General features: G+C 38.2%; 2 protein-coding genes across 5 annotated transcripts in view; both read left to right on the forward strand.

Annotated features, from left to right (window-relative positions):
• The window catches only part of dtx2 (deltex 2, E3 ubiquitin ligase), a 49,617-nt gene extending 44,378 nt beyond the window's left edge, over positions 1–5,239 (forward strand). For 3 of the 4 annotated variants that reach the window (XM_012956691.3, XM_018091155.2, XM_012956690.3), the window contains 3 exons: positions 573–734; positions 2,355–2,444; positions 3,294–5,239. In XM_012956691.3, coding sequence (XP_012812145.1) covers positions 573–734; positions 2,355–2,444; positions 3,294–3,518 — 477 coding nt within the window. In that variant the 3' untranslated portion in view covers positions 3,519–5,239. 4 annotated transcript variants of the gene reach the window in all.
• A 6,372-nt stretch (positions 5,240–11,611) lies between these two features.
• On the forward strand, positions 11,612–24,081 carry upk3b (uroplakin 3B). Its single transcript, XM_031896958.1, has 7 exons — positions 11,612–11,807; positions 14,906–15,046; positions 16,664–16,859; positions 19,277–19,353; positions 20,734–20,863; positions 22,501–23,330; positions 23,793–24,081. The coding sequence occupies exons 1-6, from the start codon at positions 11,747–11,749 to the stop codon at positions 22,643–22,645; spliced, it is 750 nt and encodes a 249-aa protein (XP_031752818.1). The 5' UTR covers positions 11,612–11,746; the 3' UTR covers positions 22,646–23,330; positions 23,793–24,081.
• Positions 24,082–24,439: the final 358 nt, after the last annotated feature.

The raw sequence follows: 24,439 nt of genomic DNA on the forward strand, positions 1-24,439 counted from the left end.
TGCATTGAGACTATTCTAACTACCTAGTAAACATTTAACCCGATAAAGACATAACTGAGACAATTGAAATACAGTATTTTATGTTAGTAGGGCTAACTAGAGTTGGACTGGAATATCAGGGGTCCACCAGAAAAGCTTACATGTCCACTCTCTATACTATTTTTCTTTTTTACTTCACTTACATTCTTTATTCTCTTAGCCTCTACTTTTACATACTATAATCTATTCTTCCCTCAATTTCTCCTCTTTGATCTCAAACAAAAATGGGGAATGACCACTGGTATACAAGGCCTTATGTTTGGGTGAGAAGGATGACCCGCGGAGGGGGATTTTCCTACACTGGGGCAAAATAAGAACGCAATTCTATATACAGTCGATATAACAAAGTATAACCAGGTTTGAGTGCACTGAGAACCAGCCCCTTAGTTGGCACTTTTCTTGGGGGGCTTAGAGCACCAATGCCCTCAGGGGTGACATTTTTCAACCACACCTTCAATTATTCCACTAGTTTATTAGGGGTGGATGTTTTTACTGCAAATATTATTTCATGAAGAACTTTTTCTTATTATTAGGATGGCAGCTTGCAGTGTCCGGCATGTAAAACAATTTATGGAGAGAAGACTGGAACACAGCCGAAAGGAAATATGGAATACTCTTTAATCCCCCAGTCTTTGCCTGGTCACCAGGATTGTGGCACTATCCATATTGTGTACACCATACATCCAGGAACACAGGTGCTTACAATATTTCAGCAAATATTCTGACAGAGAAATAACGAAGCAATGACACACATTTCAGAAACTGTAACCTAGAACAGTATTATGTATTATATTATGCATTGGTTTTATAGCAGTATTAACTTTACTCAATTTGAAATCATAAAATGACTTAATTATGCCCTTCTGAATAATTTGTAAATCTTTCAAAGCATCCAGTGCGGTTATATAACCACAGACCATTATACCAAATCACATAGGTATATTGTAGCAGGCAACCCCAGGAATACCCCATCAATAAATTTAGGATTCAAAATGAAGGAGAGGCAGAAAGCAAGATAGTAACATCACATTTCTATATTGTACTTGATCTGCTATTTCAGCTGCACTCCACTGACCTCTGGTGGTGTGTAAGTCTGCTACAGGGCGAAAGCAGAAAAGAACAACAATAAATGTTATCATTAAAAATAATATAATTACGGGTATGGGAGAATGCTCGGAAACTGGGGTCATCCAGATAAGGGGTCTTTCTGTAATTTGGATCACCATACTTTGTCTGCTAAAAAAAATATAAACCTTAAGTAATCCCAGTAAGATTGTTTTGACACTAGTATAAATTAATCATATTTTAGTTGGGATCAAGTGTAACATACACCTTTTTTCTATTACAGAAAAAAAGGAAATATGTTTTAAAATGGAGTCTGTGGGAGATGACTTTCCCATATTTATGAGGTTTATGGAAAACAGTATTCCAGATAATGGATCCCATACCTATACAATAAATATAATAGTAAAATTTTGTTTCTAAAAACTAATTGTAAGGATTAATTATAATATTTTTTTAAAAATGTAAAAAGGTTATGCCCCTTTCCTAGTGTCTAACTAGGCCAGACCAGGTCTCAAAGAATTTATTCTGATGAGTTCATATTCTAATTAGAAGGTGCAAATTTGCTTACAAGAAAACCCCAGTTTTGTGACCTAATGCCATGGTGCCTGTTTATCACACTGACCTGACAGACCTTGGAAGAAAAAAAGGCTCACTTACAAATGCAAGTTCAGTGTGCTAGAATGGACACAAAATGATGTGTACATTAATGATATTTATAAAGGCACTTGTGTCCATACATGGTCTTGGCAGCCAGATGCAGCATCCATGGGCCTATCTGACTTGTGGCAAGCAAATTGGACATTAATGCCATTATGAAAGCCGCATGCATTATTATGTTGTAAGTGACTCCATCCCTACTTTGAAAATGCATGCTTCTAACACAGTTCAGATGATATTTAGTGGGAATTATGCTAGAAATCTTGGTAAAATTCATTATGGCTAAAAAACAAGGCAATTTGCTATGAAATAGTTACCTGTGCAATATATAGGGCTAGTGTGATAACAAGCAACATAACTCTTCTACAGCACTAAGCACACATTGAACAAAAGCCTTCCTGGTTCCTGGCTGCATATGTACTACAACAGCAACTGTAACTTTTACTGTTATGATATACTTAAAAAATACTTATAATTAAAGATTTGGCAGTGAGCCAGATGCAGCCATCAAAAGAGCCACATCTGGCTCCCGAGCCATAGGTTCCCTACCCCTGCTTTAGAGCATATGAGTTAATAATTCTTTCTTACTACAGGGGCCTGGGCACCCCAATCCTGGTAAGCCATACTCAGCCAGAGGCTTTCCACGCCACTGCTACCTTCCAGACAATGAGAAAGGCAGACTGGTAAGTATTCTTCACATCTTTGTTATCTTGCTTTATTTATAAACCTCCAAATATATTTTTTTAAAAGGCTGGCTGGCCTCCAGCTGTTGCTAAGGTGCATTTCCCATTCAAGTTATTAAACCAGTTGCCCATTTGTAATGGGACTTTTATGGTAGCAGGTAACTTTAGGCCTACATATCACAATCTGCTTCCATAGTGCAGGAAAGGGGCGGCACATTAGAGGTTCTGTGTGCATCAGTAAGACAACACAAGGTGGCACTCATGTGGCATGAAACATATGATGTACAACAATACTTGTTATACTGAACTGTGTACACAAGATATAGTTTACAGGCAAAACAAACCAATATTCACATATAATTGTTCGGTATTGTTACTGTTTTGTTTCTTACACTTTTTTGCCACCCTAGACCGCTTTAGTTTTGGCGTCCCCAATCCCAAACTACTAGGTTGAACAGTTAGGACTCTTTTTTTAGCAGACAACTGACAACTAAGCCTAATTAAACATAAACTGAGTCAGTTTAGAGTGGACCGAGGTCATGTGGACATTGGTGTTTTATAAATAAAAATATATAGATTTGCAAATGAGTTTTCCTTGCAAGAACACAAATTATTTAAGAATGCAAATTAGATATTTGGAAACTGAAGTGACTGATCTATATTAGACAAGGACAGTTTATCCTTGTGCAGTTATGAATAACCAAACAAATAGTAGAGGGCTGCTAAATTTGAGCACTATGTGATTCATGTGTTAGGGATTTCAAGCTAAACCCTTTAGTCTTTTGCCGTATGATAGGAAATACGATGAGGAAAGACTGCCCTTTAAAGAGAATTTGTGTTTGTTTTTAGGTACTAGAGCTGCTGAAGCTGGCTTGGGCCAGGCGACTGATTTTTACCATTGGTGTATCCAGCACAACAGGGGAATCTGATACAGTAGTGTGGAATGAAATCCACCACAAGACTGAAATGAACTCTAACATTAGTGGACATGGCTACCCTGACCCTAATTACATGGACAATGTCGTTGCAGAGCTTGCTGCTCAAGGAGTCACTGAAGATTGCTTAAAAATGTGACCAAGTTGTTCCACTGGCTGCCTTTTGCTGTCTTTTAGGGGAGCATTCAGTTAATTGAGGCCTTAAAGTTTAACTATAGTTTTCCTATTTCAGTAGAGCAATATGTCTTTAAGAGGTTTACAAATAAGCTGAGGAAGTCTGCCTTGTTTTGTACATGACTGACATGCTGGTTCATATCACCATCCCTGCAGGACAGGGTTTAGTCAGTATGGACTCTCCATCATGTTCATCCCTGTACACGCATGAGAGTGAAAGGATTTTTCAAGACAAGTTTCATGGCGGTCTTAACCATATGGCAAGCAAACTAGCATGTTTCCAATACATAATTAGCTAATTCTCCAATATATTGGTAAGCTGATAAGGCAGCGAATGAACCAAATCTCATATTCTTTAGTAACAACATACTGGTTATTATTAAATTGTGTAAAACCCCAAACTTATTTTTGACTCAGTCGAGACCTCTCTGTGTGCCTCTTTTTTTTTTTTTCTACAATTAAGTCTATAGGTTGGTACTATTATTTTTTTAGGGTGGTGTCATACATTGACATTTTCTTGGTACGTTTGTGAGGCATCAGAAGACCTAACATTGATTGTAGATCATGCCCAGTGTCTTTAGATTGTTCCATGTATAACTGCTGGATGGTGCAGAAGAGGTCTGCAAGGCAGTCTGCTGATGCCAAGAAGCTTTTCAGGAAACTAATTTGGCTCTTACCCAGCTTAACCCAAATACGCAGGGTTTGTGCATTTTAATGATGAAGCATTAGGTAATTATTAAGAAATTAACCCCCCCCTCCTTGTTAAATACATAGAGATCAATTCTAAATTTGAGAAAAATGCCATACAAAAATATGGCTGCCAGATCACTGTGAGGTTATTAGGTCTGTTTTGAAAAAGGATCATTCAAAATTTCCAGTATGTTTACACTGCCGTCCATTCACACATATCATCCTTTTATAATATATAATGCAACAGAGTAAATAAAGGCAAACACAGATATGAGTAATGACTCCTCTAAATTAACCCAAAAATATACCCGAAAACTTCTTCCATTAAAAAAAAAATCCCCTTTTTCTATGCAACCTTGTCTGCACCACTTACAGTATGTAAAGAAATATAATCTATTTTAATGCACCATAGTTGGTATATATTTAGCGCGAGAGGCATATATAATATATACATATACAAAAACATATAATTTCTTTCTTTGTAGTAAAAAGGAGTGATGGCTGGCGTTGTTAGTGCCACTTTTGTACTGAGTGCCTTTATCAGACAGCCGCCTTCTTATCCATTTGGGTTCACTGTTTCTGCAGTGAATTTACCAGTTTGCCTTTTTTTTTTTCTTTTTGATTTAAATCGATGTAGGAAGCCTTCACAAACAGACAATCACCATATTAACCTCACTGGTGAATTACATTGCCCTAGATTTGCATTTGCTGTTGGCTTTGCAGGTTTTAAAATTGATCATTTGATTTTTTTTTTTTGTTGCTAAATTTTAAAATGAAAATTTCAATCCCGTTAACAAGTGTGTTAAAGTTAATTTTTTATGGTTCTTGATGCTATTGGTTGTAAAATCAGTGCACCTGATGATTCAACTACTGATAGAACATTGCTACATTCTTGGCAATGTTTGTTGGAAACGAAACAATACTTCAAACTGTGTTATTATTGGTATTAAAGAAAAAAAATATATTAAGGCCATTAAAGAATATTCTTGATTATTATTCAGTTCACAGTGTATTTTAAGGAAATTTAAGGAACCCATGTTTGTGTGACTAATAAGCCATTGCAATACTGCTATAAAGAAATGTTAAACTGTATATAAAATTGCTGGTCTATAATCCTACACAGTGTTGGACTGGGTATCCAGAGAGAAAACCCGGTGGAGTGCCCTCGAGGTGGCAGCCCCAGTGGGCCCTGGACACCCCAGTCCGACACTGATACTACAATCTGGATAGTATTATTGGTGAAACTTACTGTTCATGGACTAGTTAATATGTAACTAAATGGCTGGGCTATTATGAGTAACTCATTCTGGGTTGCTTAAGTGTGTGAGAATGCAAGATGACAGGCCTCATAAACCTTTAGTGAATTCAAATACCTATTTGGGGTATATTATCCTATGTGTGTGTCTCTATACAATATATGGCCAAAAGTATTCAGACTCCCCTTGTCATGTACCCAGTTGAAACACCAGCTCCAAAGTAAGTTCCAATGTGTCTCTGTAAGCAGCTACACATGCTTAACATCACCCAGTACAATGCCAACATTAGCTGGAGTAGTGTAAAGGTCTTTGCCATTGCAGCAGAATTCACAGTTTGGAAGTCAAATCTGGGTTTAAGGTATACCAGGAGCTGAATTTATAATGGTGACTGTAAAGTTTTATGATGGAAGTATAATTATTTTAGGGTTTTTACTGGTTTGGGCTAGGACCCCTAATTCCTGTGACCACAAACTGTAAGGCTACAGTATACAGACACATTCTTGACAACACTTTGCTTCCTATTTTGTGGCAACAGTTTTGGACAGGCCCTGTCGTGTGTCTACATGATAATTCCCCCATGCCAAAAGTGAGGTCCATACAGAACTTGTTTTCTGAGATGGAAGTGGAAGAACTTCAGTGGTCTGCACAGAGAGCCCAGACCTTAACATGTGGCATGAATCAGTATAGCAGAATACACAGAATTCATTGTTATGTATATGTTGTATATAAGTTATATAGAGGGAGATCTACGTTAAAATACACTCTATTGGTCTGGTTAGTTCCATGCTGTACTGCATGATTGTATAGAAACTAAAACAGTTTCTGGTTAACTATTGAAAGATGTTTTGTAACCCAGGTCACTGAGCATGTGGGTGGGCCAGCTTGTTTTGATCTGACGTCCTATTCATATTCATTAAGTATCAGACAGGGATGCCATATCTTGCCTCCATATCTTAGGAGCTCAAAGGATAAAATGCAAAAATACAATGCTTTACAAAATACAAGATATAGTCTATGACATTTTTTAGGTTTTCACAGAGACTTAATTACATTTTAAACCAAAAAAACCCCCAGAAATATGCAGTCTGGAACCTATGAGGGCACTGCCACATGGGGGAGGATTAAGAGCCTGCAAACTTTACAGGCACTTGTTTCTTCCTCACCTTTATACAAGGTACCAGGGGAAATTCATGATAGAAACCTACATGAGAAAGATAGAAAATAGATCATTTTGGGGTCAAGGGAGAAGTCAGATACCAAATGTATTGATACAGATAAACAGATGAATGCAGCAAGGCTTCTAATTATAAAGGGCAGGTTAGGTGAGTGCCTCAGGGAAAAAAATGTAGGACCAAATGCACCACATAGGACTTTGACCTGTTTAGTCCACTTCTTGCATAATATCTATATATTCACCAAAGAGGAGTGGCACTGCTGGGTTCTTTTTGGGTGCAAAAGGGCAAAAAAAATACACCTAAAGTCCTGCACTCCCAAAGCTTTATTGTTGAAAACATATAGAAAAATAGGCAACATTTCAGGTCTTCACACTCCTTTCTCAAGCCATGTGTAATACAATGTATAGCCACACTTTTTAAAGGTCTTGCTCCACCCCACTTCCACCCCTTAGATGGATACCCAACATTAACCCTTTACACACACATATATATATTTATTTAGAACATAATTGTGGCTAGAAAGCGATAAAAATAATTTTTTTATCAACAAATTCTTCATAAACCCATTTGCTTAGGGTATTCTGTGGAAAATATTGAAATAATACTGTTTTTACAACATTATTCCCAGGCTTGTTAGTGGTAGGAAGCCTCAGTACAACAATGGCTGTACCAATGTTTATGGACAGTTTGATATAAGCCCTTTAAAAGTCACAGTATCAGATGATCCTGATACTCCCCCAGGCTATTACCCCAGGCTTCCTGCTTAAAACCACATAGTCATATACATTAAACAAGTCTTGCTATGCGCACTGACTGATCTACTTGTATATGTATCACTAGTGCATCACTACCTTCCCATTCAACCATAGTGGACTTACCAGTTCATCTACTTGAGCCCAAATTCAGTTCATCCTGATTAAATAGATACAGTAAAAGACACAAGAAGAAAAACAAAAAGAAACTTGTGCATCTACAGTGTCTTTAATCTCTACTACTATCCAAGTTAAAATACAAATCTAATTTTTATTACCTTTAGGAAGCAACAATTAGTTGTATGTTCAGGGCAGTTAGTCATGCAGTTACTGTGCTGCAAACACTTCTAAGAACCTGAATGCTGGGGTTATTTGGATGGGTTGTAACTATGTAACATAACACTTTAATGTGAATGGCATCCAGGTACGTTACAACTTGAGTTTTTGGTGCTAAACTGAAGCCCCTGTCACTCAATGTCCTCAAGAATGCAGTACAAAGAATTCACATGCATTCTTGTATATATTTAAGATTCTTCATTCTTTTGACTGCTCTTAGGTTTTAAGATGTAGGTTAGGTTTTAAAATGTACTGCTTCCCAGTAGCATAGAACAATTTACTATACTGGAGCTGTAGAACTGCAGGCCCTATATGTGTCCCTCCATAGTATTTTTACAGTCCCATGACTGACTATGGGCTCCCTAGACTGCTGCATATGACAATAATTATAATGTAATCTAGGCCACAATTCATGTAGTATGTCAACTAATTGCATGCTACATGGATAGGGTTGGAAATCTAAAACCTAAAGCCAAATTGCATTTTCCATTTGATAGATGATATTTATGAGTTAAGGGCCTTATTAATGCAAGGGGCTGCTCTGGGCTTACACATCTCCCCTATGAATTGGCATATGCATATTATAGTTTGTAATGTATAATTAAAAGTTATACATAAAGACATCATGTGCCACTTTATGAAGCTTCTGCCATGGTTCAAGGGGGCCTTCATAGAAAAACCAGCACTGAGGCCTGCTAGTAGACCGTAAACATACGTGACAGTAAATGTGGAAAGACTCAGCAATATTGTTTCTGGTGTCCTTAAGCTGCTTAACTGCCCATGTATGGGCACCCCTGACAGGCCTACCTGGCCAATATCTGGCCTGAAATTGGTCAGATCTCAATTGGGCCGATTTGGTTTTCTGTCTGATCGGGGACCACATCAGCCTGTTGACCTGGTCCTCGGTCTGACTGCGCCCATGCCTGCTGTTGTAATTAGCCCAATATTGCCCACCTTAGCTGGCACCGCAATATAGTTTCAGAATACAGATATATTAGCTGACTGTTTATAATACACAGGTGAGAACCTTGCCTTAAGTGGTATTTTACCAGGGCAGCCAAAGTTCACCCCTTGTACCTAAATAGCTATGCAGACCCTTCTTGACCTGCTCCAAGCAAGGGACGTAAGTGGTGGGGGCAAGGTGAGAGGGGTGAGCATATGGCAATAGATCATTAAAACACCCCTGCAAAAATGACATCCAATGACATAACTAATAATTGAGGCTTAATTGGGTTTTCTTTATCAATAACATTTTCTTGTGCAAAGTATATTGGTCAAATTAAGACATGCAGAGCTCATGTATCTTTCTACGGGGAAGTCCTTCCCGATTCCAAGAATTCTTAATACTCGTTGCTGCTTTATCACCTACAAGGTTTTGTAAGTAGTAAGTAACATGAAGGTAATTAAGGTGAAACTTGGTAAGGGGATTTGCAAGCAGCTTCTACATTATTTATATAAGGACAGATCTTGGAAATGAGATTGTTTCCTATTTCATGTGCTGCCTATAGGCTGTCATTTTTTGTATAATGTGCCTCTATGAAACACCATACCATTCAACGCCCAGAATTATTGTTTTTAAATATATAGACAGGAGCATAAAAACAAAATCAGGGTGTGGTATGCAGAATAGCTACAATGCATAGCTTATTAGCAGATGACAAACAGTACATGGGAGAGCTATACAACAAGGACAATTGTTTACGCCTGTGTTGAATACATGGATGTCTGTGGCTCAAAGTCAAAAGAATGAAACCAGGGTGATACTGCTAAGGACAAGAAATGCTGCGTGGTGGGGGGCAACCCATTTGTGTGCTGACACTGCCATTAAATTCACTGCAGTTTTCAAATGCTGCCTGGAGCTGTTTGATTGCTTTTTGATCTTATGGGATCAGTTATTCAGAAACCTTTTATCCAGAAAGTTCCAAATTACGGGATGGCCATTTCCCATAGACGTCATGTTTAGTAAATCATTCATTTTTTAAAAAAAAATGATTTCCCCTTTCTCTGTAATAATAAAACAGTAGCTTGAACTTGATCCCACCTAAGTTATAATCAATCCTTATTGAAAGGAGAACAATCCTTTTAATTAAGGTTTAATTAACGTTTAAATAATTTTTTAGTAGACTTAAGGCATGGAGATCAAAATTATGAAAAGACCTGTTATCCAGAAAACACCAGGTCATGAGCATTCTGAATAACAGGTCCCATACCTGTACAAAATTTAATGTACAGCTCTACATATACAAGTATCACTATATAAAATATAAATATAAACAATAATGAAGTATATAATATATTAAAAAAATGTCTGGCAAGCCTGCTACATATACAGTACGGTATGGGACCCCATTATCCAGAATGCTCAGGACCTGGGTTTTCCAGATAAGGGGTCTTTACGTAATTCAGATCTCCTACCTTAAGTCTAATAAAAAAATTATTTAAACAGTAATTATACCCAATAGGATTGTTTTGCCTCTAAAAGGGGTTAATTATATCTTTAAAATTTAAAGTTAAATTTAAAGTTTAAAATTTCCCCACACAACAATAGTCTCTTAAAAAGCACTTTTTTCAGCAGTAATAATAATTTATATGGCTATCCAACTACAGAATATGGGTTATATGAGAAAAAATATATATAATATTAACTGTTTATCAATGGACACAATGACCAAGAGAATAACCAAATGTATGGCACTATTATAATATATATATGATATATATTGATGCAGCAAGCCATATCCCCACTTACTGAACATTCAAATAAAAGAATCAGAGTAACAAGAATAAGGCATAATGTACATAATGTACATTTTCTCTAAGGGCCGTGGCAGACGGGGAGATTAGTCACCCGCATATGCCACCCCACCGGCGATTTACATTCAAGCCGGTGGGATGGCATATCGGGGAGATTAATCTCCCTTGTCGCGGGCGACTAATCTCCCCATCTGCCACAGCCCTAAGAGACCTTGCTATATTATCAGGAGAGAGACAGAGACTTAGCAGTTGCTGCCATTCTTTAGATGTTTATAAGTGAAGCTTGGTTCCCTCGAAGGGACAACTGCCTCAACAGTCCTCAGTTGATAGGATTGTTAAACCTATCTAGCCTATTTTCAGTCAGATCAATAAGGGCTCTGGCACACGGGGAGATTAGTCGCCCGCGACAAATCTTCCTGTTCGCGGGTGACTAATCTCCCTGAGTTAGCACCAGTTGCCATCCCACCGGCGAACATGTAAGTCGCCGGTGGGATGGCACACGCGGCGGCGCGATTTCGGCAAATCGCCCGAAAATGCCTCGCGAGACAACTTTGGCGATTTGCCGAAATTGCCTGCGCGGTGTGTACCATCCCACCAGCGACTTACATGTTCGCCGGTGGGATGGTAGTTCGGGGAGATTAGTCGCCCGTGACAAGGGAGATTTGTCGCGGGCGACTAATCTCCCCGTGTGCCAGAGCCCTAAGGGACCAACTCAGTCTGGAGGGGCAAAGCTAATATTGGCCCATCTAAGATTACAAAAACTGGGAGACAGGAGGGGGTTAATTTACACTAAGCTCATCTCTTCTTCTCACAGGGGCAAAGAGTAATTACATTACTATTAACATAAACCAATTATGCATAAATGCTTTGAAATACAATAAAGAAAATCGTTTGAATTAGAGAATTGAGTTTTAAAACAAGCCCAATTGATTTATTTTGCATCCAAACCTCACCAGAACACAAGACCAGTTCTGCAACATTTTTTGTTTTAAAAGCCTTTGTAAACAGCCCCTTGGGAGAACAATGTAAACCAGAATATATTTGTGAAAACAAGTCTAACTTGTTCCACAATTCCACTCCACTCTTGTAAATGTGAAGAATCTAAAGGGATTCAGTAGTGCAAAGAAACCCACTGGATGCTGAACCATTTAGAGATGTGCTTTGCTTTCCTGCAAACCCTGGCATAAGCTGTAGAAATATTGGAGAATAACAGGAGAATCACTTGCCATTATGGATCTCCATATCAAAGGAATTTTGGCCATCGCTACATGTGCTCTCTTTGTTGGTGCAGGTAAATGATTTATAATCTGTGGGTACTTGTTATAACTTAAGTAATGAGATTGGTTAATTGAATTCTTGTCATAAATACAAGGCTGTATAAATATATGTGTACAAATAGGAGGTTTGGTATGGTAACGGTACCTTGTCCAAGGATTGGATGCTAAATTGGAACTAGTAACACACAGGAAAGGAAAATGCTTCAGTAGTTCTGGACAAGGGTCCAGTCCATAGAAATATACTATTATAATTGTTATTTCTATGTTCATTTATATAGTGCCAAGATATCCAATCTGTGTAGCTTGGATTGTGGTTACGGAAAACTCAATCACTTGTTACAGTGCATAAAGGTGCCCGTACATGTGAAGATCCGCTCGCTTGGCGAGGTCGCCCAGTGAGCGGATCTTCTCCCAATATGCCCACCTATGGGTGGGCGATATCGGGGAACATGTAGGCTAATTTGATAGTTTGGCCCTGGGGCCAAACAATCGAATTATAATGGTGGCAATGGGGCAGTCGGTTTGACTAAATCTCTTAACCTGCCCGATAGATATCTGGCCAATTTCAGGCCAGATATCGGTCGGGCATGCCCCTCGTTCCTGCCCCTACACGAGCCGATAAGCTACAATCGGCCCATGTATGGCCACCTTTACTGTGATGTGACGCATCAGTTTATTAAACATAAGGTTACGCTCTTTCTTATTAAAAGGGAGCTTAATGCACATAAGCAACCTTTACCATCCATAGCCATTAATGCTTTAAGTGAGATGGTGCTCTCATTATCAGGAGTAAATATCTAATTATAACATAATTATAACATATATAATTTATCTAAAATAACATATATTATTACTTTAAAGCAATTGTGCAATAAACAGTGTTATCTGGAATTCAGATAAGAGGGTATATTCATCAAAGAGTTTAAACAGACAGTGACCCTGTTCAGCCATTTTCTGTACATCCCTTTCATCAGCGGATAATACTGCTAAACTCTGCTTTTGTTTAAGTGGAGAGGATAAATACCATTATTCAGGGGGAATTAGGCAAACTAGACACCTGTGTAGGGCCCATCAGATACAAGGGACCCCACAATTAATAGCCACAAACTATCCAGATCATAAGTTTTGAGACCTGAATGTCCAGTTCTGGAGACTTCTCTTTTTGGGATAAAAGCAGAAGGGAAAGCGTTAGGGGAGAGGGAAATGGAATTTACTTTTGAGTATAATAGCTTGATGTGCTTTTCAAAGTTTGGGGCCCCAAAGCATTACCCAGCATAGGGGCCCGCTTTGCATTAATCCAGCTTTGCAGAATTTTAAAAGACTAATTCCCAAATAAAAGGGATGTACCAAATACAAATACAGGTATAGGATCCCTTATCCGGAAACCCGTTATCCAGAAAGTTTGCCGAATTACGGAAAGGCTATCTCCCATAGACTCCATTATAAGCAACTAATACTAATTTTCTTAAAATGATTTCTTTTTTCTCTGTAATAATAAAACAGCACCTTGTATTTGATCCCCACTAAGATATAATTAATCTTTATTGGAGGCAAAACAATCCTATTGGGTTTATCCAATATTTTAATTATTTTTAGACTTAAGTTATGGATATCCAAATTATCGAAAGATCCCTTATGCGGAAAACCCCGGGTCCCGAGCATTCTGGATAGCAGGTCCCTTACCTATATTGGGGTTCAGTCGAATATTGAAATAAATCTTAACCCTAATTTGCAAATTCAAATGTAAACAAAATGATGAATAGTGCAATTGTGAAAAGAAAAAATCGTCCCATTCAGTTGTCAAAACAACTCCTGGATTCAGTGTATCCCTTCTGGATATACAATACATTCCCAGTGTATCTTTCATCACAAGTTATGTGATGTTCCCTTATGTTCTGCTTATTGTTGGGCTTCAGCACACTAAACATCAATCTAACTGATAGCAAATAAGTCAATAAAATAACAATTCTGTTTGCAATCTACATGGTTATGATCTTTTAAATATAGAAATCCTGACCCACACAAATAAAATCTGTAATGTGTCCCACATTTATGTAGTTTCTACTGCGATAAAGGAAACCAGTTCAAAAGGTTCATATACCTATTAGAGAAGGAGGGAACAATAATAAATAACAAAATGTCATTTTTAAAAAAATATTTTAAAAGGTGAGTACCCCTAATCCCAAACTTTCCAAGAATCCTGCCTTACCTGATTGGCCACATTCTTCTGTGCGTTCCAATCAGTTGCAGATAACATAAAGGCCGAACTATTGTAAGGAACTGTGAGGGTTTGGCAGGGAACCTATTACTTTTGTCATGCTCCTTTACCAACTTCTCTCTATTACATCAGGTTATAGATAGTTTCTGAAAAAGTGTCTCAGCTCCTGAAAGATTTAAAGGGAACATAAACCCAAAAATGTTGTATATTGAACCAAAAAGTAATAAAACTGTCCATTTTACATTTTTAAAATGTTACTTGTTTGGTAAATTATTTTTAAATGTAAGCAGCACCTGTCTGTCCCTTTCTACACTGCTGGTTTTGACAGCTGTCCTCCAAGATTGAAACAACAGCCCCCTTTATATCATTATATATATATATATATATATATATATATATATATATATATATATATATATAGCTATATGTATAACTATATGAGACATTTTGTAAGATACTTGTACTTAGTAACCCACACCCCCAATTTCAGTGACAAGTGAAATACATTTCCAAGCAGTGCATAAACTCTAATTTCATTATTTGATAATATGCCCAACTGTTTAGCAGTCAAAAGAAAAATGCAATAGATATAAACAGCCAGAAGGATAAGGCTTTCCATAGCAAATACATTTACAAATACATTTAAAACTGCATATTGGAAATTCACTTGTAGTTACATTTTGTTTCATTATGCAAAACTTTTATTTGGGTGGTAATCCCCTTTAAGTGTGGATTTTAGCAGGAAGCTGCCATATTGCTTTCCTGGGGTAAGACATTCACCATAAATGTATAGTCACTTCATTTCACATAATCCTTTCAAATGTTTAATAACACTCTTGGGTCTTTCTTTCAAATGTCTGCCCATATCTCACAATCTATGGCTCTGTTTTGCAGATATCACTTCATATGTTCCACAATTGACCCTCTCGCCTATCGTGGGCACAGTAACAAGTACAACATTTGTACTAGACAAACCACAATGCGTATTTGGTAACACAGGGAATCAGGTTTGGTTGCTTGTTGCTAGAAGTAACGGTAAGTAGTGATTATGAATGTATCTTATTACATCTAAAGCATTTGATTTAACTGTTGTATCTCTTTACCTGGGGCTACCAAGGCAAAATATTGAAGGGTTTGGGACACTGGATTCATGATGCAATTTGCTCTAGAATGGTGTTTTTTGACATTCTGAAAGCATGAGGAGAGGCTCCACTTCAGTAGGAGCTCTTGGGCATGGTTGACAAATAGCCATGGCTGAACTAGGCAGATAGTGCATGTGCCTAGGGTGAAGTATAAGGGGCCACTAGGCACATACCTTAGCAACCTGCCTGACTTTAGTTCTGGGCAGCTAAGAGAGCAACATTGTGATGCACTCCCCATTCACATCGCCACTCGTCAAACTCTCCCTAATTCACATTTGGCCCACATCACACACACCCCACCCACTCCTAACCTCATTGTGGGGAGGGGGACAATCAAAGGAGTGGTGTGTGCTTCGGGCCTCACAGTTTGCCTGGCTCTGCAGTTCCCACGGTGTACATGTAAAGTAAATGTGACATTGCTAAGGGTTCTCTTCTAAGCACTTTTTTTTTTTTTTTGCTAATTTTGTAACAATAGTGCCACCCGTTGGTCAGTTTTGCGGCTGCTTTAAGGGAAAACTGTGAAATTGTGAAAAAAGTTAAAAATTTGCGAAATGCGAAAAATGGCACATAGCGTCATTTTTTTACCGAGCACAACAATTTTTTTCCAAGGCAAATTTTTGCAGCATTTTGCAAAAAAAACTGACAATGGTGGAACGCAGAAATTCATCATGAATCCATGCCTGGTGAAAATTTCACTCATCACTAGCAGCCGACTTTTCATTCCCATGTGTTGGGGATTTTACTGTGAGAAATGTGGGTTAGCTTGTTGTTATTACTGTAGCATTAACAATTGCATAAAATCTCTTGTAATGAGTTCATTAATACAAAAAACATCCTAGAGAGGATTGCTGGCTTACACTCAGAACTCTATTTATTAGGCAGGACCCAAAGTCATTACTGCCTGCCTAGTGCTCCACAGAGGAAAATACATTGAATGTTCATATATGTATTATAGGAACATAACATTAGGGAACAGATAAGAAACAATCAAGTCTGTTTATTCTGCTACCTCTAAAGCTAGTGTTAGCCCATGAACTGTTGAAGAATTTCATTAAGTTTAAAATAAATAGTGAATAAAAATAACTACTCAATGAATGAGAAACATTACCTAAATGTAATCTCTGGTATAGCACGCTTGGGTGCACCTAGTCAAGCTTGAGAGTTAAAGCAGCAGTTATCAGTGTTGTGGTGCACAGCATCTTAACTATGCAATAAAGATTTGGTTTGGTAATCCCTTTCCTGCCTGTTTTGGTCAAGAGAAAGATAATTCTGTGGCCCTATGGATTTGCCATAGGACACATTGAATGGGTCACAGTTCACATCTGTGAACACTCCTAAAAACTGCATAAGAAACTAAGAGAATATCAGCACATTTCCCAATAACACTGTGAAAATGCGTTCATGTGGTACTTTTCCTTTTTTTATCCTCATCATGCAATTGTGCTTCAATTGTTATAACTAAAAAAAAGTCAATTGATCTTTTTATATGTTTTGCTTTTTCATTCTGCAGTGTCAGCGAATGTGGTGCTCACTCCACCCTCCATGTATTCATCATTTGCCACTAAAGGATACTACCATGTTCCCTTTGGCACTGAATCTTTATACCACTGCTCTAACACAGCTGAATATATCCGAGTTGGAGATACTGCGCAGTGTAATGATAATACAAACTGCAATGGTCCCTTACCTGATCCTGGGCCTTACCGGTAAGAAAATGGTTAAACACTGCAGTCTGTAAGGCTCTTACAAATATTCCTAGCTTGTAAATGTATTTCTGAGCTTGAATAATGGTGTCATTAGTTTTTCCCTGGTGAAAAAAATATATCAATACATGTGCTTCCCCATCTGCCATAACCCATACCCAGGGATTCTTGGCCCCAAACACGAGACCTGCTGATTTATATTTACCTCAGCACATGCCATTTTCAGGCATGTCAAATTAGATTTGTATAAACTTTTAAGGCTTGAATTATTCTTCATTTGCTCTTTTCCACTGTACGGTACAATAAAATTTTTATAACTGTCTCTTTTTTTAAGCAGACTCCTTTTTAACAGAAAACACCATACACTCAGCAGTCTTCCTTTTGCCACCATTGCGCAAGCGCATCCTTTTATCTCACACAGAGGAGACAGGACACGCAGAAATGTGTGCCTAGACCCCAGGGCAAATGTGAGCAACGTTAGGTGCAGCTGGGCAGCATGCCACCCTAGGCCCAGGCCTTTGTGGCCTTGCCACAGATCAGGCCTGGTAAGACCTTAGACTCAGACAACACCCCTTAGACAGACAGTAGTATCATTGTACGCAGTACAGAACAAAATGTTCATGTTGGAAGGGTCATGATCAGTTACCTGCATAGTCATGATAGGTTTCCCTGTCTCCTTTCCTACCCTATAAATATCACCAACACCGTCTTCACATATATGAAACTACTCCATCCAGATAAATAAAAATGCATACTTTATTTAGCAATTCTACAGCCTTCTTCAATAGACAACACCAACTGAAATCACTTAAAAACCCAGCTTCCCCATGAGCCCCTTGATAGCAACCACTGCCCCTGTGTGCACAAAGTAAACTGTATCATATGTTACCTAGTATCATTAGTAACTAATATCACAAAAGTCTTGAAGGTGACTTACCACCAATTAGTTTTAGCATATGTGTAGATTGTCAGGCTACATGTATAATATAACAACAAAAGTCACTGATGTAATATGGCTGCATATCAGAGAACATTTTCTCTGATACATACTCTGCCTGCCCTATGCTGTCCATATGCTCCTGTGTGTGTGACATAATCTGCCTGCCATACCCTGCCTGTGTGTGTCATACTCTGCCTGCCCTATGCTGTCTGTGTGTGCTATACTCTGCCTGCCCTATGCTGCCTGTGTGCCATACTCTGCCTGCCCTATGCTGTCCATATGCTCCTGTGTGTGACATAATCTGCCTGCCATACCCTGCCTGTGTGTCATACTCTGCCTGCCCTATGCTGCCTGTATGTGCCATACTCTGCCAGCCCTATGCTGCCTGTACGTACCATGCTCTGCCTGCTCTATGCTGCCTGTGTTCGCCATACTCTGCCTGCCCTATGCTGCCTGTGTGCCATACTCTGCCTGCCCTATGCTGTCCATATGCTCCTGTGCGTGACATAATCTGCCTGCCATACCCTGCCTGTGTGTCATACTCTGCCTGCCCTATGCTGTCCATATGCTCCTGTGCGTGACATAATCTGCCTGCCATACCCTGCCTGTGTGTCATACTCTGCCTGCCCTATGCTGCCTGTATGTGCCATACTCTGCCTGCCCTATGCTGCCTGTGTGTGCCTTACTCTGCCTACCCTATGCTGCCTGTGTGTGCCACACTCTGCCTGCCCTATGCTGCCTGTGTGTGCCACACTCTGCCTGCCCTGTGCTGCCTATGTGTGTCATACTGCCTGTGGGGGGTGAACCTGGCAGGGTTTTATTCTGAGAGTTTGTTAGCATTTGGAAATAGATGTCGGGGGGTCCAAAAGGTGTGCAATTATGTGCTGGGGGCTGCTGTGCTATCCACAGGGACAGAGGAGCCATATGGATTTAAGGGCATGTCTTAATATGGCAAAATAAACTTCTTTCCCAAAAGAGTGAAGAGTGGTTTCCCTGCAGTGAGCACCAAATATTTGTTGTTTTTTTGTTGTTTTTTTTGGTGTGCTACCACCATTAATGTGGGTATGGTCTTAAAAGATTTGTGATAAAATGGGTGTGGTTTGAAGTGGGTGTGGTTTAAAAGGTAATGGTCATAACTGGCTTCCATTATCGCCCCTCCACCATGTAGGCCTATCAGCCTATGATTATTTGCACTGGGGGCCTATATAAACACCTAAACCATTTGGACCTACCTATATCTAATTGCTGAGAAAATGAGTGTCAGGTTTATTGGTGGAACTTAGAAGACTCAGTACACACTGAAAAGTACTGAGCTGGAGCTGAGCTGGATCCTGTGTTTGCATTACTCAGCTTTAAAAGTGAGCTAGTGAGTTAAAACTGGGTTTGTACACAGTGTAAGCACAAATTTAGTGATGTTATATTTTAGAACATTTAAATATTGTCTTATATCTACAAGTCAATAACATAATTTTTTTTATAGGGTGAAATATCTTGTGATGAACAATAATGCTCTAGTCTCACAATCACTTTGGTCTCAACAAATAACTTTGCTGACAGGTAATTTTATACACTGTGTAATATATTTTAGAATTGATTGTTTATTGATTAATTATTATTTTGTTGGATTTCCCTCAAAGTTTAAAGGAGACATATTAGATAAATGGGGAAAACCCTAACCCTGTAGGCAATTATGAATAATATACGGTGCTGGTTACCCTTTGGGCTAAACATTAATCCTGTAATCTGTAAAAAGGACCCCTTTATTGGAGCTCCCTATAGATCACTTCTGTGTCCCTGTTTGAAATGAGGGGTTGGCGTGTCCTAACGCTCCCTGCCAGAAGCACAGTAGGAGGGGAAGAGCCAATAACAGCCCTGCAGTCACACAAGCACAGACAGGCTTCAGTTCCCTATCAGGTCAGCCTAGCTGCTGATTGGTTCCTATCCTACAGTGCAGTGTACTGAGGGCTACCGGCTCCCCTGCAATTCAGCCAGCAGGAAGTGGAACAGATGGGCGGGGCTAGTGAGGTTTTGGTGGAATTTCTCAAAAAATCAGTTCGAAACAAAACATTTTTAAGCACAATCCTTCTATATCTAGAGGAGTATAATTCACTGGCACATTCTTAATTTTTATAGGATATGTCTCCTTTTAATGTGTTTTTTGTTAACTAAGGGGCTGATTTACTAACCCACGAACGGGTCGAAATGAGTCCGATTGCGTTTTTTTCGTAAAGATCGGTATTTTGCGATTTTTTCGTATGTTTTGCGATTTTTTCGGCGTCTTTACGAATTTTTCGTTACCAATATGATTTTTGCGTAAAAACGCGAGTTTTTCGTAGCCATTACGAAATTTGCGTAAAATCTTGCGATTTTTCGTAGCGTTAAAACTTGCGCGAAACTTCGCACCTTTTAAGTTTTAACGCTACAAAAAAGGCGCAACTTTTCGCGTAAGTTTTAACGCTACGGAAAAATCGCAAGATTTTACACAACTTTCGTAAAGGCTACGAAAAACTCGCGTTTTTAGGCAAAAATCGTATTGGTAACGAAAAATTCGTAAAGACGCCGAAAAAATCGCAAAACATACGAAAAAGTCGCAAAATGTTCGTTTTCAAGTCGGAACTTTTCCAATTCGGGTCGGATTCGTGGGTTAGTAAATCAGCCCCTAAGTCTACTATTTTTGGTTCAAAAGACAAAGCGCTCTAATAAAAACTCTGGGGCCACTGAATGTATTAAGATTTGTTTGTTCTGGAGGTCAAAATGCTTAACTGACCACAGGCCCTATGGACTACAGACGGCTACACCAGAACATAACCCTCATTACCCTCAAACTGTATGAGTCAATATGAAAAGGAAGCTGTTATAACTACTTTTGTGCTTAATCTAAAAAACAGGGAATTTTTTTACAAACGTATGTATACTCAGTGTCTACTGTTTCTTTAGGGAAAAGTTCATCTCAACTCGATACTTGGCCTGGGAGGAGAAGTGGAGGAATGATTGTTCTAACCAGCATTCTATCAGTTCTTATGGGAATTTTGACACTTTGCCTATTTGCTGCTTTCTTTGTTGGATGGTAAGAAAAAACATATCATTTTTAATAATTCATTTTTCCTGTAGGCATTATGTTTTTGAATTACAACATTTATCAGTTTCATGTAGTCATTTCACTAACATCTAGGCTCACATTTACTAAAATGCTTTTTTTCTGGCCTTGAAACTGGATATGGTATAAATTCGAAGTAACCACGATAATTACTAATTTCTATAAGTTCTAAAATGTCTCGACAATGCTTTTATCGTTCATACAAAGATAACGCAATTGTGTTCCGAAAGTCACAAAATTTTCAGGCTGCAAAAATTTGTAAACTCCACGAAAACAGTTCTGGCTTTAAAGCCTTCCATCGCTGGCTTTGGAAGCCTTCAATAGGACTCGACAGATCAAACCTGATGAAAGTATAACCAAAGCGTTAACGAATTCCGAAATGTCGGATTCTTTGCCCAAAATATGTTTTTTTGTGTGGAAATTTAGCGAAAACCACGAAAAACTTGTGGAATTTTTCCGAAATTTCTGCATACATTTCGCAATTTGGAGAGTAGTAGTCAGCACCAAGCCTTGTGATTAGTTAGAAGTAGTGCAGGTTCCCCAATGGCCACTTTCCATCGGCATATCCTGGTACAGAAGAACAGGAACAGCACCTCTTGTCTTTGTAGATTAAAATGCCTTTATTGCAAAGTTTTTTGGGGCAAACAACAGCAGCAACGTTTCAGGTCACATAAGACCTTTTATCAAGCTTGATAAAAGGTCTTATGTGACCTGAAACGTTGCTGCTGTTGTTGTTTGCCCCAAAAAATTTTGCAATAAAGGCATTTTAATCTACAAAGACAAGAGGTGCTGTTCCTGTTCTTCTGTACCTGCATACATTTCGCACACATGTTCTATAATTTAGAAAAAATACGAATTTATCTCAAAATTGTTTAGTAAATGGGCCCCCTAAAGTTCAGCGGAATATTTATTTCTAAATAAGATATATGTTAATGGATGTGTGACTTTTGTCATTGGAATGGTACATTAAAGCTGTTGGACAATTCTTCTATATTTAATGCCAACCATAGACTTCAGCTTGGCACAAAATTATTCTGGGTTGTTCTTCTGTAGTGCAACCAACCCATCACTTCTTAAGTAAATTTCTACCATACATGGGCCAACAATGTCTTCCGATACCTATCACCTTTAGCAATGTTGGGAGTAGTTTATTGGGAGTATGCACACATAATTTTCTATGGGCAATCACATGATTTATTATAATGTAGAAAATGATGCCTAGCCTGGCTTTTGTACAAAAAGAAACCTACCTACTCTGCTAATTTGCAAGTATACCCATTTAAAAGAGACCATCTCATATATTGTCCCTAAACACCACAATTCTATATAAAGCAGGATCAGGCTCTCATTTATCAGTGGTCAAGATGCGATCTGTAGCTTGACACTTGAGAAAATTGGGGCTACAAATGATAAATACCCAATACCCAAAATAGAACAATAAATTAGAAGTCAGCAAATATATGTGGATTTCTTAACCAGGACTTAATGTATTTCCTCGACTTAATCAACCACTGTTATTTTACTGCATTTTTAAACTGTATTCAACACAGTTAAAATAGTCCTTAATTTTATTCAAACTTATGTCTCTTTCTCTCTCTCTTTTAAAGCAAGAAGATGTGCCAAAAGAAAAGTACAGAGGAAAAGTCGATAGTCATAGTAAATGAGAATACGAAGAATTACAAAACACACTATTCCTCAACCATTCGTCACCAAACTGACCCACTGTCAAGCCCTGAGCCCAAAACTGCATAGATCCCTGAAAATGATTTTTAAGTAAATCTTACCTGTCAGTATATTATAAAGAGTATGATACGACTTGTAGGAAAAGCCTCATCACATCATTGTACTAATAATCCTATGAAATGTAGCTAAAATAGTCCAGAATGTCTACTATTCTACAACGGTGCTATGCTACCTTCTGTCCTCTTGGGTATAAGTTCTTGGCTGTACAAGTGGTTTGTATTTTGCACATGTCACCCAAGCAGAAGAGGTGGGTCATTGAAGGAATATGACATTTTGACAGATTTTTGCTTCTGTGAGAATATTTAAATAGCATTGCTGAGCTCAGCGAAAGTTTATTGATTCACACACTGTATTTTGGTATTAGATTGGATCTGAAAGAATCATCTAGCTGTAGATTTACTGTGCAACTAATAGACACCTTGGTATTTTTCAGCTCTTCTGGCACTTTGGGGAGATGCAGTTTAAAACAATGCTAGTCATTCCCCCATCAATGCTGTCAGTGATAACTTTGAAATAACATCTTTCCATCATCATTACTAAGAATGAAATGCTTTAGACCCATGTTGTCACACTGAAAAAGATTTAATGGTGATTATTTAGCTGCAATTTTGATTTATTTATAATATGTCCCAACAACAGAATTTTGAATTGAGGAGATAAAATATTTGGTTTCAGTAGCCCAGTTGAGACATAGGGGCTGATTTACTTACCCACGAACGGGTCGAATGGAGTCCGATTGCGTTTTTTTCGTAATGATCGGTACTTTGCGATTTTTTCGTATGTTTTGCGATTTTTTCGGATTCTTTACGAATTTTTCGGATCCAATACGATTTTTTCGTAAAAACGCGAGTTTTCCTATCCATTACGAAAGTTGCGTAAAAAGTTGCGCATTTTGCGTAGCGTTAAAACTTACGCGAAAAGTTGCGCATTTTTCGCGTAAGTTTTAACGCTACGCAAAATGCGCAACTTTTTACGCAACTTTCGTAATGGATACGAAAAACTCGCGTTTTTACGCAAAAATCGTATTGGTAACGAAAAATTTGTACAGAATCCGAAAAAATCGCAAAACATACGAAAAAGTCGCAAAATGTTCGTTTTCAAGTCGGAACTTTTCCAATTCGGGTCGGATTCGTGGGTTAGTAAATCAGCCCCATAGTATATGCAATAAATCACATTAAGTACACATTTGTCATTTTGGTTATTATTCTCATATAATTATTAAATCCTAATTCACAAATTTACATTTACAACTGAATGCAAATATTTTTATAACACCTTCTTTATCTTTTAAGGAAACCAAAAGTGACAGTAAATGACAGTAAAGCCTGTAAAGTCAATATATCTACTTTACCTTTATATCTAGTATACCTTTTTATTCTATATGTAACTCTCTCCTCTGATTTTTTCTTTTGTTTTTTTGAAAATAAACATTTTTTTAAAATGTGCACTTTGTAAATATGTGACAAACTTTATATCATGTTAATTTAACCTATAAAGCTCACCAGGACAAAATGTTAAAAGAAACTGCTCGCTGTGTATATAACATACCTTATGAAAACAGTAGTATTTCAGCAGTGACAAAGTTTATTGAATTAACAGAAAATATGCAATATGCATCATAACAAAATTAGACAGTTGCATAAATTGGGGCACCCCAACAGAGATATTACATCAACACTTAGTTGAGCCTCCTTTTGCAAATGTAACAGCCTCTAGACACCTCCTATAGACTTTGATAAGTGTCTGTATTCTGAATGGCGGTATTTTTGATCATTCGTCTATACAGAATCTCTCCAGTTCAGT

Source organism: Xenopus tropicalis, chromosome 2, assembly GCF_000004195.4.
Source record: "Xenopus tropicalis strain Nigerian chromosome 2, UCB_Xtro_10.0, whole genome shotgun sequence".
Classification (NCBI taxonomy): domain Eukaryota; kingdom Metazoa; phylum Chordata; class Amphibia; order Anura; family Pipidae; genus Xenopus; species Xenopus tropicalis.